This window comes from Struthio camelus, chromosome 5, assembly GCF_040807025.1.
Source record: "Struthio camelus isolate bStrCam1 chromosome 5, bStrCam1.hap1, whole genome shotgun sequence".
In the NCBI taxonomy this organism is placed as follows: domain Eukaryota; kingdom Metazoa; phylum Chordata; class Aves; order Struthioniformes; family Struthionidae; genus Struthio; species Struthio camelus.
The window spans coordinates 53,455,913-53,470,019 of record NC_090946.1 but is presented as its reverse complement, the minus strand read 5'-3'; the positions used below and the strand labels follow the sequence as shown (position 1 = coordinate 53,470,019).

Below are 14,107 nucleotides of genomic sequence, written 5' to 3'. Positions count from 1 at the left end.
TATGTGTTAATTGAAAATAAGAAGTCAATATGGAAACAAAGACTGCTAGGTCTCTTGAACAACAATAAATAGCTTTATATAGCACTTGGATATGCCCACTTCAGTAGTGTTGCCAGTGTTCAAACTTCAAGCTGATCTGAACTGGAATTTTAGTTCTTGGCATTGAAATAATCAGAGTTTATTTCTTATCAAGTTAGTAAGATTCTTTCACTGGAATTTATTTAAGTTAGCTACTTTCTACGTATATTATAAGTCCTGGCTGAGATACAGCTAAAGAGAACTTAATCCTCCATTCTGTGGGCAATCAGGTCTCCCTTCTGAAGTTACTGGGAGTTTGTTCCTACGCTTTTTGTCTTCTCCACACCTCGTTACCTCCTTATGTTTGCCTACAGGCATAAAAAATATACTGTAATTATTGGGCTTTGACTTTGGGATATGTTCCATTCATTAATAACTGAATTTGGCTGGTGTTTTAAGTTGGTTTTTGGCCCAGATGGCAATATGAAACATCATACTTGGTTTTCCTTGTCAGAATTAAGCCCGAGGGAGTTGGATAGAAATACCGTTTGTTTTGAAGACGTTCTCAATAGGTGTGTGTAAGTACTTAAAATAGGCTTGAAAGTACTTAAAATAGGCTTGAGCATTGATTATCTTGTCATATAGTTAGCTCAGATGCATGGGTAACGATCACCCCATTAAACTTTTAAAGCAGTGCCGCAAGAGTAAAATTGATTAGAACTGTTAATGATCATAACTAAACATGTCAGACTGGAAGCCCCTTGTCTTAAATATATTGGTTCATTTCTAGATAAGTGATAATGAAACTCACTTTTTAAAGAAAAAAAACTTGAAGTATTTTAAAATGTTGCTGCTTTGTAGCAAAGGACAACTTGAAGCTATTGAATGGGTGGTGGTCTGTTCTTTAGAAATGTGAGGAATGTGATGCTGATGGTACTGTCAGTACAGAGAAAGCTGTTGTGACAATACTGGTAATGAGTAGCAGTGATCATTTGCTAGAAGGATAGCGTCCTTTTTACTTCTCTGCTAGATTAGTCTTTGGGACAAAAAAAGATCCACGGGTTTGTTATCTTTACACATTAAATCAAGTTTAGTAAAGAATGATTTTAATATATGTGAAATTAGAAAAATATAAATAAATATTATTAAGATAAGTTATTACAGCACTTTCTTTCCTTCATCATGTAGTAGACATGCAGGACCACTGTATACTAGATCTCCAGGGCAGAGTTGTGCTCAAATAGGTCAGGTTAGTCAGATTTCTGTTGAGACAGCGCTTGTTCTTGTCAGAAAGAAACAAACTGCTGGAAGAGAAAGATCCAACCTGGGGGAAAAAAGAAGTTTGTAAATACCTACTTGATCTGTGTGGTAGGCTCTAGAGACAATCTTCCTTGAAATGATGAGTCATAATTAAAAACTTTTTTTTTGTAGTGAAAGATTGGTTAGGAGTCGGCCTTAGCGCAGATAATCTTGTTTTAACACAGAAGCAAAATATGCTGTAGAGTGGGAGGAAGAGGAGAAAAGTAAAGCTTTAAAAAAGTAAAGCATTATGTTGCCACTGCTGCTATAATATTTAATTATATATATTATGTTACATATTACACATATTATTATATATGATATGTATTGTATATTGTATTTTACATATACATAAATATATTTTTATATTATATATAAGATTATAATAAGCTATAATTTTTAGTTTATTACTTTCAGACTTGTCTTTCACTTTCATGTGAAAGACAGACAGGGGTCAATGGAGTACTTCCCTCAGCTTTTAAAGCACTAGGAGGTTAGAGCCCTCAGAACAAGCCTGATGCGCCTAATGGATCTGTTTCGAATTTCAGCTTGTTTTTTGGCTCTGTTATAACCTTGGAATGGGTGATCTGTTGATTCTTGTGTTTTAAAGCCAGTTGCTACAGGCAGCTATTCAAAAAAGAAAAAGAAAAGGACTATAAGAAAGTCCCTTTCTTTCTTTTTGGTGTGGTTTAGCAGATTTTTGAAACCAAATTGCTGCTGCCTTTTTAGTGTTTGATTCACCCCACGTCCTTTTCAATGTCTAGAGTTCACAGCATTCCTTCTAGCACTTGTTCTAAGAGCTTTTCTGAGCTCTTTCCTAAATCAGTCTTAAAATTCTGTTTGCCAAATTGGCATTCAGGAAATGAAAGATATTTCATCAGTAGTGAGTAGGAACAGCTTCTGCCTTGGCCAATAAATCTTTGTGACAGTTTTGCAGCATAATATAAATGTAAAATAAACTTATGGGAAAAAGAGATTTTTCATTGAAGTGCTCGTGTAGCACTGATGGGAAAATAAATCCTGTAATTACTTAGGTTATCTAAAGACAAAACCAAAAGGATGTCACATCAAGCTAGCTAGAAAATTCATACCTTACATTACTGAATTTTTATAAATATATACATATATATTTGTATCAGCCAAGTATACCATGCCATCAATAAAAAGGCATGTGTTTCATTCAATAAAACTTCACGTTTATTCTCCAGATTTCTCTTCTAGATTGAGAGGGATCAAAATAACAACACAAAGGGGAAAGAAGAATGTCAGGGGACTAGCAGATAATTCTACAAGTTTAAACCTAGGTTTCACAGGAATATGAATGCATCTTTCCTTTTTAGATTGCATTTGCATCAGTTTACTTGTGGATGAGCGTGGGCAAGAAACTGCTATACCAGCAATGGCTGGGGGTAAGACATTGTCTTGCATCATGCTTGCCTAGCCGGGCGTGTGGCTGTGTCGTGCCTCTAATTAGAGCAGAGTTGCATCCATAGCTGGACTGCACATGATTAGGTTTGCTATTTCCTTCTGCACTTAGAAATTGCCTAGAACATTTTATATGCATAACAGGGATATAGTTAATATTAATGAAACCCAGCTCCTCGCCACATTCTGTTCTTATGTTCTGTTACGTGTGTCGTTTAAGTACCGTGCACTGGTCTCCAATCTGAGTGCAAAACCAGCTTGCTGTAGGAGAAATTTGTTTCCCTACATTCTCCCCTTTCTTCTTAGAAGGTTGCACACCTGTGCCCCTTTTTAAAATTATTTTTAAAGTACTCATAAGTACTCATGGTATACAGGCTTACAACTCAGTAAAATGAAGGTCAGTAGGTGTTTGGGACAAGTTTTGAATAGCGGGGAGTGTATTCTGTTTTGTACATAGCTTCATAGAACCAGTGTTGGCCTTGTTGGCTGACATTGGAAAGATCATGTTTGTGATTGTTTGCCACGTTGGCGTTTCCAGTTTCTCAGAACTAAATCTTGAATTATGAGCGATCAGCCTGTGTAATTCAGAACTGATACAGCCTTTCCTTTGAGAAATGTTAGCATTCTAGTTATGTTAGCAAGTATTCATTCTGAAGATCACAAATGTTTTTTGCAAATGCGCACTTGCACGGTAGCAGTATCACACTCAAAACATGTTGCAATAATAACTTCAGTGGAACAATGTAAACTTACATCTTTGCGGATTAACAGGAAGCTTCCTGTTCAGTGTTAACAGTGTGATTAATAAGTGGGATAGTTCATAAAACGTAGAATCATCCAGGTTGGAAGGGCCCTTAGGAGGTCATCTGGGTCAACCTTTTGCTCAAAAAAGGGTCAACTCTGAGTTTGGACCAGGTTGCTTAGGGCTTTGTCCAGTCCGGTCTTGGAAAAACCCCAGGGATGAAGGTTCCACACCCTCTCTGAGCACCTGTCCAAGTGGTTAATAATACTCATAGTGAAAAACATTTTTCTGCTAATCAGTTGGAACCTTCCCCAATTTATGATACTTATTTCTTGTTCTCCTGCCGTGCACCTCAGTGAAGAACCTGGTTGCATCTTCCTGGCAACCTCCTTTAATGAAGGCTGCTATTAAGGCCCCCCTAAGCCTTCTTTTCACCAGGCTAAACAAGTCCAGCTCATGGACTCTTCTCACGTGCTGGTGCACAGGCTGTGTGCTGCAGCCCACTGACTATCTCTTGTTTTGGGAAGCCCAAAGCTGGACACAATATTCCAGAAGTTCTCTAATGAGTGCTGAGTAAAGGGGAATAATTGCTTCCTTTGATCTATTGGCTGTCCTCTTGTTGGTACTGCCTAGGGTGCTGTTGCCTGGACACACTGAGCAGTCACTTAGGACAGCTCTGAACAATCCTGTATACTTGCCACTATTTTCTTTAATGTTCTTGTTCAATTGCACTATGCAAGATTTAATGAGATTAAGTTGTTGTATAGCAAAAAGATTAAAAAGAAATTGAAAATGTTAGCAATCATTTCAGTTTCTGCTTTGTAACAGACCACAGAGAAATAAGTGCAGCACCAGCTATTTCCTAACTACTGCTGTCAATGGGAATAATGGATGGGAAATAGTTGAGGCTTATAAATACTGCATATAAAGATTTTAGGAAAGAAGTGTAGATTACTTTGAAATCTACATGCACTTTTCATCTGTTTTCAACTTTGTTCTTTTAAAGCGTGACTGAAATGTGGTTATTTGAAAAATAGAATATGTCCTGCGTTTGGTGTCCTGCTAGACTAAATTCAAGTTGAATGAGGTTTAAAAGGAAATATTTTTACCCATTCATTCTAGTATTAAAATTATTTCTGGAAGCTAGGAGAATAGATTGATAATCCTGATGTCCTGTTGTATCCTTAGTATTCTACGTGGATTTTTTCAGAACGGTCAAGTCCGCTTTGCCAGCTCTGCTGGATGTTGATTCAGATATGAATGCTATGACGTTTAAAATAGTTTATGAATTAATGATAAGGACATGGTCATTCATGATAGCATTCCGCATTCATGTACTAAATATTTTGCATCTATCCTTTTGTAGATACGTTGAAGTAACATAGGTCTTATTAAGGCATTGGCGATATCTGCTAAGAAAACAACTAGGGTATACTATCTGAGCTTTTACTTTTTCATTTCAGAATTAACCTGAGTTAAAAGAATAGAAACAAGAAGGGTGGTTTCAGTAGTGCAATGAATGAAATTGTATGGTGAGTATACTGGGTCTGCCTGATTGAAATGCAGCATATATAAAGATCTAATAATATTTATGGAGCTCCAGTTCCATACCTTTTGGGAAGTTATTACCTGATAAAATGTCATTATACAAGATTTTGATATTCTTATTTTCTGTAGAACAGATACTTGTATCTCTCTTTTATTTTTTAATTATTTTTTGTGTTAACTCTTCCAGGAAATTGTGTTCTTGACATCCTTTATCCGAGAGGACCTGACGGGCAGAGAGTATTTTTACAATGGGGAGAAATTATCCATTAAGTAAGTCAAACGTCAATGTCTGACATCCATCTGGATTCTTTTCAGTTTCGAAGAAGACTATGAGATGTAATCTCAACCCTGTGCAAGTTGAATCAGTTGCTGTTGGCAGTTGATTTAAAGATCCTTGAACGTGGAGATTGGGACATGCCTTGGATGAGAGGAAAGAACATTGTGTGACCTGTACATGTGACTTCTATGCTCTGTAGTGATGAAACTCTGTTCAAATATGCAATGAAATACATAATCCTACAGTTTCTGTAATATGCAGAAAAATGCGAGCAGGATGAAGTTAACTACGGTGTGTGTGTTCTTGCAGTGAGATAGCTAGTAAATTGTGAACAACTATGTACCTAGGCAAATTAAATATATCTAGGTATAATAACCTATGTATATTTATCTCTACTTGTCATTTTATAGAGTGGTGCATTTCAGGTAGATTTAAAATGACAGTTCATTATAGTAAATCAGATGTGACTAATTTGCTTTGTGAGTAAATTTTATGTAAAAACATTAAAAATGCGTAGAGAGCAATGAAGGTAACCTTCTGCTGTGCATTTGATGACAACCAGAGCACTGAATTATTTAGCATTGCTTTGTATTGCCCATTTACTGTTTGATAGATCATTTTACACTATAATATTGGTACTGCATAGGAAAAACGTGTGTTCAGCAGTCTCGATGACCTTTGGAGAGGATAATTTGTTTGGGAGTTTAAAATATGATTGGCATTTTACCAGAATCTCCTTGACTATTGCCGTTTGAGAAACCTACTGAATATCTGTCAAAAGCATATTTTGTAGCTTGAAGCACTGTGACATTTAAGCAGGGGGAAAAAAAAAGTAATCTTTAGAAATATTTTTCATCTTGATTTCCTTTTAATTATGTCCGTCTCCAATATGGGAATCCCTGAAATAATTCAAGATAAAATATAAGAACTTTTACTGAATTTTTAGTTTTTGAAGCTTTTTTTTTCCTTTTAGAGACATCGTTAGAGGTTTGTTCATCCATGAAGTTATCCTGTTTTATGATATACCTTGCTTACTATTGAGAATAGATAAAGCAATTGAATAAGGTATTAGAATTTATACTTGTGGAAGGAGATTGATCTACATTTAGAATATAATTAACGGGGGTTCTCAGGTTTAAGTGACTGCCATTGTTGCACTTAGTTCAAGATCATGAAATTCATTATGTTTGGGGCTGGTTGCTCATTACTTTTGGACAGATGTTTAAGCAGGTACTAGAACACCTCCTCTTACGAAAACGAGATGCAGAAAAAATGATAGTTCACTGAAAACTTTGTCTGATGCGTTTTGAACTCTATCTGACTTTAACTGGTATATTAAATCAATACCATTGTTATCTCATTTCGAAGACCCTTAAGTATTGCTAAAGCCACCTGAATAAAACTTCTGTATTTTGGGGAAAACTTTTTAAATTTTCTTTTGAAAATTTAATTTAAAAAGCCAAGCATGAATATGGTATGATTGCTGACTTTCTAGCCTCTTTTTTTTCTTTTTCTGTCTAGGTGTTCAAACTTGCGATCCAGTCACCATATATTAATGAGGAAGAAAACCTGACTGATTAACACAGTTCTGTGTTTTTTATCCTCTGGTGCTTGAGGAGTGATAGGGAAATTCCCAAGGAATGGAGTTAGCTCACAGTTTACTACTTAATGAAGAAGCATATAACCAGCTTGGTGAATTTCAAAAAGCAGAGTTCATTTTTGAATGGTTACAGTTTTTGGAAAAACTTTTACCAGTGACTAACAGAGTAAGTGTAATGCAACTTGAGACGAAAAAGCATATTATAGAGATATTTTTCTCTGTCTTATTTGTTAATTTGTTTAAAAACGAGGAACAGTATAGCTTTTCTTTTGCTTTGTCTTCTACAGACACGTGGTGAAAGTATGTTCAGTGTTAGCAGTAATTGTCTAAATGTTGCAAGTTTTTGGTCGCTCGATTTCAAGCGAGAGAGCCACTTGTCTGATAAAAGGAATTTGAGAAAGTGATTCTTTCTTTCTTTGAGAAAGAAAATCACTTACCATTAAGTGATTTTTCTGAAACTCTGATCATTACTGCGAGACTTTGCAACCCTATGATGAAGAAAGGTGGTCGTGCTATCATGGCATAATTATTTGATAGCTTTCTAGCCAAAAAGAGGATGCAACATCTTTATCTCTGGGTTTTTTTTTTTTTTAGTTTTCCTATTCAACTCTCCAGTTCTTTGGTTCACTGTTGTTTTGTGTCTATTAAGTAGGTTATATAGTTATTTAATGCTAAACCGATCTAGATGGTATTATTTAAGATATATTTATGTTAGTTGTGTTAAACTAAATAAAATGCAGTGCCAAGCTCTTTCTTTTTTCTTTGTCTTTTTTCTTTTTTTTTTTTTGAGACCAAAAAAAAAGAGATAATACGGAAATAGAAAATTATTTTACTAAGGGAAATATTTTCCTCTTTAAATCTCAAGCTTCTTGAAACTCTGCAAAAGTTCTGCTTTGCATTTCCATGAATATTTACTCTCTGTATTTTCCCTTAAAAAGAAAGACGTAAAACAAGAAAGAAATGGCAATTTTATTTTAGCAAGGTATAACTATTCCAATGCCATAGGGAAAATATTTTTGAAATAATTCTGGAAAGAATTGTGCTCTGAAAAATGATTTTCGTATGTGTGTGTAATAATAAAATAGTCACTTTTTCAGATTACCTTTCTTTCAGTAGAAAGGTAGAACGCAACTTTTATTTTTAGTAAGACTGTCACAGTATCAGAATAGTAATAATTAAATTAGGTGAAGAGGTTAAAGAGAATTGTCATAATTATCTTTACCTAACTTTGAAATTTAACTGAAAGCTAACTGTTTACTGATTTTATTTCCAGGCTGATATAAGGGAAAATCAAAAGAAACTGGTGGAACAATTGACTTCTTTATTAAACAATGCGCCAGGGCCTCCTACCAGACGACTTGTTGCCAAGAATTTAGCGGTACTTTATAGCACTGGAGACGCTTTTTCTGTTTACCAAACAATCGACAAATGCAATGAGCTCATTCGGAGTAAAGATGATTCACCAAGTTATCTGCCTACAAAACTGTAAGTTTTTTTTGTTTTGTTTTGTTTTTTGTAATCCTAGACTTCAAATCCAGTCATAACAGCAGAGATAGATATACCTGAAAACAGGTGAAGGTAGGGGAGGGTATGCTCCCCTTCTTTCTGCTGGTTGTGCAGTGCATGTTTTGTATCATGTGACACAGGATTTGGAAGGCTCCCTGATTAGCGTTATTATTGTGACTGCATCCAATTGTAAAGAGTAATTTTTTCTTCATTATTGCATCTCTAAAATTTTCAAAGACTGAGTAGTGCAAAGAGAAACTAAGCTAATCTGAAAACTGAAAGCAAATTCAAACGGCCTCTTTCCCCCTAGGCAGCGTAACAATTTTATCTTAGCTATATAATGTATGCTGCCTTTGGGGCAGAATTAGGAGTGGTTTAGTACTTGTGTAGCGTGTCATATGTCACCTTGAGTGTCTCTACTGGCAGTTTTTGGTTAAGAAGTTCTGCTGAATGTTGTGAATAAAGTAACACTTCACTATATAAATGGGCCTTGAAAACTTAAGAAGTTTAAATGTATTTTTTACCCTTATTTAGAAGTTTCTTGTTGTGATTTACATAAACATAACTGAAGAATCAATCAAAATAGAAGGTGACTGATGACTTTTGAAGTTGTTAACACAGTTAAATTGGTCAACTTGGTGGCTGACGGGATTCAGCCTAGATTGCGTATGTTAGACCAAATTTGACTTAGCAAGATGTTTAGCATTTGCTGTGTCCACTGGAAAGAAATGGCCTGGGAGTGGTCTGAAAGCTAAGCTAAATTAACTTGGTTAGGAGCGTGAGTATGTTAAACTTGTACTTATACACTGTAGTTCAGAACTATGAATGACCATAGTATGCTTTAAGGTAATAAGGTGAACTGAGGCCAATTTACTCCTTATGTTTTTTGTTCGGGAAGGGGACAAAAAGAGCTGACAATACGTGTTGTCATATAGAAGAACCCATGCCACAGAGCCAGTTAAACAAGCACTGCTATTTCTTGTTACAAAAAAGATATGGAACACAACTTGTTAACGCTAGTAAGGGGAGAAATTTCTACCTGCATGATAAATCCGAGTTCATAGGGTAGATGTTGAAACAAAGAATGTGGCAATTCTATGTGCAGCAGGAACCAAAATGATAGGAGACAGTTGGTGAGCTCCACTCAGACGATTGAAAATCAGGCCAGAGAGAATACCAGCAATGAGTAACAGAGTAGCATGGGCAGCTGTTTGAAAAACAAGAAGGAAGTGGTAAAATTGCTGCTGAGAAGAGCAGTAAAACAGACTAGTGCAACTCCAACTACAGTTACTGAGTATACTTCATAATCCAGCTGAGGAACTAGATACAGTTGGTTAGAAACATCTGAAATGTCTGTAAACAAATGCCAGAAGCTTAGCCAACAAAGTGAAGCAACTTGAACGGCTATTGCAGGATGTGAAACCAATTCTTAACAGGATACAACAGTATTAGAATAACGTTCATGCCTATGACAGTGTATACCTTTCACCATATTCAAGAAAATAAAATATAAGGGTGTAGATAGTAAAGCATGACTGCATATTAATGATGCAGTACACAGAGGGAGTAAGAAATAAGGGGTAAAAATATAAGCAAAACATTGTTTGGCTTGGAGAAGAATGATAAAGTGAGATATTGCTATATATCTGCAATTGACTTCAAAGTCAGATTTGGATGTGTGGTAATATCTGTATAATGTAGAATAAGAGACATGCTAGGCAAATAGCTTTGAGTAATGTATCTTACTAGCAGAGTTAGGATCCAGGCACTCCTGGATGTGATATTGCTGATTTTTTGGTAGAAACTTCTGTTCGATACTGATGGAAACTTTCGTACAACACTCAAGCAAACAGCAGTACAGTCAACCATGTGGGAGAGTTTGCAAGTTACACCATAATAAAATAAAGTAGTTCTAGGAATTTTTTTTGTTAAATATTCCTTCCTCGGGTTAGAATCTGAAAGGGGTGTGTGTGTATATAAATACACACACATATACATATATGTATATGTGTATATAGGCTTAAATCTAATTAGGGAGAGTACCTGTAGCTATCAAAGTAGTTGGACATTGCAATTGTGATTTTATGCCCAGCCACACACAGCAAAGCAAAATTTAAATCCAAACTGTTAGTGTGCGCTAAGTTGGACAAAAGCAATAATGAATAATATGTCTTTGAGGAAAACACGATTGTGGTATGATAAGAAATGAGATTATGGGATGACTATTAATATTAAATGAGTTTTTCTAGTTGAGAATATCTTCAATGTGGGATTTTAAAACTACTTATGTAACATTTGAGTTAAACTGGAGAATAAGTTAAATGTTTTCTTGAAGAGGTGCTGAACAGTGTCGCTGCATATTTGGCAGGTCTGACCGAAGAGCAGAAAGCTGATTAAAGATGGTTGTTTTTTTTTTTTCCCTTATATTCATCAAAGAAATATGATTAGTTTAGATCTGTCTATAAAAAACCAAAATATTTGCCTTAAGTAGTTATTCAAAGGAAAAACATTCTTTAATTAAACAATTATTTTTCTGTTTCTTTATTTTCTTTTCTCAGTGCTCAATACTTAACAATTTTTGTTTTTTGCTGAAGGAAATGCTTGTGGGCATACAGGGCACACAGACTCCAGTTATCAGTTGTTCTACCCAGAAACTAACTTCAGAATCTGTTTGCAGCAAGAAGGCATGGATTTATACATTTATTTTCTTAAAGGTTTTTTTTTTTTGGTCATTATTTATTATTATACTTAGATGCCAGAGCCTTAAGTCCTGGAGCATTTACAGTGAACAACTGTAACAAAAAACCAAACTGTGAACAAACCTGTCCCTGGCCGCTTCTAGCAGCGTTTGCCCCAGCATAGTGTCATAGACTGCGTGATGCACAGCGTGCTTATTTAGAAATTTATTTATAAGGTTTAAAAGTGGATATGAAAAAAGCATTCCTATAGTAAAATTTACTGGCGGGTTGTATTATCTGAATTTTTGTATTATCCAAGTTACTTTCTCAACTCCAATATCTTTCGTTCTCCTACAGTGTGAGTGTGCACCACAGACGAACCATTTTTTTTTCCTTTTAATATTCCACTTACATTTCTGGGACATTCTGTTTACTTATTTCATTGTTTGCCCATTGCTTATGTCAGTCTTTTTGATCCTTTTCATCTGTTGTTGCATTCGTTTTCACACATTTTTGGATTTGCTTTTGTTTTAGTGCTGCAGTGGTATGCTTGGGCTATTTATACAAAAAATTGGGAAGAATTTTGGGAAACAGTTTTACTGACACCGTTGGGAATGTGCTTAAAGCAATGAAGAATGCAGAGGTATTGAAACAGCATGTTTAAAAAGATTGGAAAGATAATATGACGTTTACTGTTAGTAGCTGGACCATGGGTAGGAAAAATTGCATGACAACAATATATGGAAAAATTGTGGGAAGTCATAGGATACAAATCATCAATGTAATCAGTAAATAAAATAAAATCATCAAATAAGTTCCAAAAAGGACTAGAGAATGTAATGAATTATGACTATAAAAGGATGGATCATAGCTCTTCTCAAGCTGCTTTCGTGAAAGAACTTGATAAACTGGAATATTTAATTGCTTTTATTAATGAGAACATTTGTGCTCTGGGTTTTACTTAATATTTTCGACATTAAACTGCCAGTGAGTACCTTCGGGTGGAATGCAGAATTATTGTTTTCACTTCATTATAGTGCTATAGAACAAGTTACCTGCTGTAACTCACTTCAGCATGAATAGATCTCTAAACAGTAAAAAAACAAAAACAAAAAAAGAACCTGTTTCAGTAGTCAGCATTTTATATTTCTGAGGAGCTTAGGGTTATAACTTTAACATTTCTCCTTTTTCATTTTTTAGTCTCAAGGGCGTTACGAAATCATGCTTAGTTTACAAAATATATTAAATGGTTTAGGAGCTGCTGCTATCCCATGTCACCGAGATATTTACAAAGCTGCCCGGTCATGTTTGACAGATCGATCCATGGCAGTCCGCTGTGCTGCTGCAAAGGTGAAGTGCTCTATTAATTGTTTTTATTAAGTAAGCTCCCTAAATAAAATTCTATTTTAATGGATGATAAACACAGCAGTAAGTATATTATTTGCTTATCTATATTACTTTCTTAAACGTTGCCTTGGCAGCAAAAATTCAAGTCATTTTGGTGTGAAGCAGTGTAATTGTTTATTAGGGAGAACTCTGTGTATTATGTTGCAAGCTAAAATCTGTATTGAGTGCTTTTTCATATTGCATCAAAACATTTACCTTAAACATTTTTCTTTCCCTTTTTGTCTAGTGTCTTCTTGAACTTCAGAATGAAGCAGTTTTTATGTGGAGCACAGACCTAGATAGTGTTGTCACCCTGTGTTTTAAATCCTTTGAAGGTTCCAATTACGATGTACGGTTAGCAGTTTCAAAACTTTTAGGCACAGTATTGGCTAGAGCTGTAACATCTAAACAGACAACAGGTAAAGTATATATTTTGGTTGCTGACTCCTCATAGTCAGTCCAATAGTTTGTAAACAAACAAACAAAAAACCTGTCACATAACCAAAACTCTCAAGTTCCTTTCAAGCTGTGAGTAAACATTAGATCAGAATGTAAACTTCATCTGGCTGTTCATGTCTCTCGTCTGCGCTTTTTTTATAACGATTTTCTTGTATACTGCTGTGCCAGCACTCTCTAGAGCTGGCTAAGTGTAAAGGAAAGGTAATCATCCCTGGATGCGATTTGGAATTGATTTTCTTTGGTGATAAGATGGAATGGGGTTTCATAAACTTAGGGTGCAAGCAAAGCTTTATTAGAGTGGGGAAGAATAGGCCTTACAGACTGTCTTGCGGAGGCAAAGATGGTGGTAAATGCTGAGGGAGGATGCCTATGCACACGTATTGGGTGATGGTTAGGTGATTGTTTATAGGTGAAGCAGAAAAACTTGAATATGTTGTTCTGGTTCACAGGAGCACTGGATCCTAAAATCTCTTCATTTCACTTAGGAAATTATGCTTTAACAATATTTTGATTTGGTTATGCTACTGAATTTGTGCAATTTTTTTTTATTAGATTTGAAACTTTACTTTTAAAATGTAAAAAATTTTTCAGACATAGTCTTCTAAACATATATACCTATTCTTAGCCTCCACTAGGCAAAACTTTCGCAGAATCTCTCTAGAAGAAGCCATGGAGCTATTAGGAACTGGATTTTTACGTGGAAGTTGTGGATTTCTAAGAGCCAGTGGTGATATGCTGAAAGGGACTAGTTCAGTCACCAGAGATGTTAGAGTTGGAGTCGCTCAGGTTTGGATTGCATTATTTGTGACTTTCTAAGAATGCCAAACGTTCCTGTAACATCTGTTTTGCTTTCCATATTTCTCTTATTTCATCCTTTTTCTTATCTGTGATAACATGATTGATAATAAGGATTTTCATCTCAAGGAATGCTAAAAAGAAAAAAAAACTTCCGATGTTGCTTGTTGTTTTTCTAATTGTTTGAAATTGTTCAGATGAAATATGTATTGCTTGTGAAAGCTTCTAGTAATATAAATTGCAAATAACTCGTATAAATTAGTTCCTCAAAATATTTTTTAATTTAAACTTAACTAACACCTTATGTCTAAAAACTGGGGGAAATTAAGAAGAAGAATTCTTTGAACTTGGAATCTGTTTCCTTATATTATGTA

At 35.2% G+C, this 14,107-nt stretch overlaps 1 protein-coding gene across 10 annotated transcripts in view; it reads left to right on the top strand.

Moving 5' to 3' along the window:
* The window catches only part of HEATR5A (HEAT repeat containing 5A), a 73,000-nt gene that overhangs the window by 5,481 nt on the left and 53,412 nt on the right, over positions 1-14,107 (top strand). For 5 of the 10 annotated variants that reach the window (XM_068946413.1, XM_068946412.1, XM_068946410.1 and 2 more), the window contains exons 2-9: positions 4,948-5,016; positions 5,220-5,302; positions 6,831-7,075; positions 8,183-8,394; positions 11,628-11,736; positions 12,294-12,443; positions 12,727-12,898; positions 13,564-13,724. In XM_068946413.1, the coding sequence (XP_068802514.1) occupies positions 6,950-7,075; positions 8,183-8,394; positions 11,628-11,736; positions 12,294-12,443; positions 12,727-12,898; positions 13,564-13,724 (930 nt within the window). In that variant the 5' untranslated portion in view covers positions 4,948-5,016; positions 5,220-5,302; positions 6,831-6,949. Of the gene's footprint in view, positions 1-2,629; positions 2,727-4,947; positions 5,017-5,219; positions 5,303-6,282; positions 6,375-6,830; positions 7,076-8,182; positions 8,395-11,627; positions 11,737-12,293; positions 12,444-12,726; positions 12,899-13,563; positions 13,725-14,107 lie in introns of those variants that run through there. The other 5 variants (XM_068946411.1, XM_068946407.1, XM_068946409.1 and 2 more) reach the window with 4 other exon arrangements.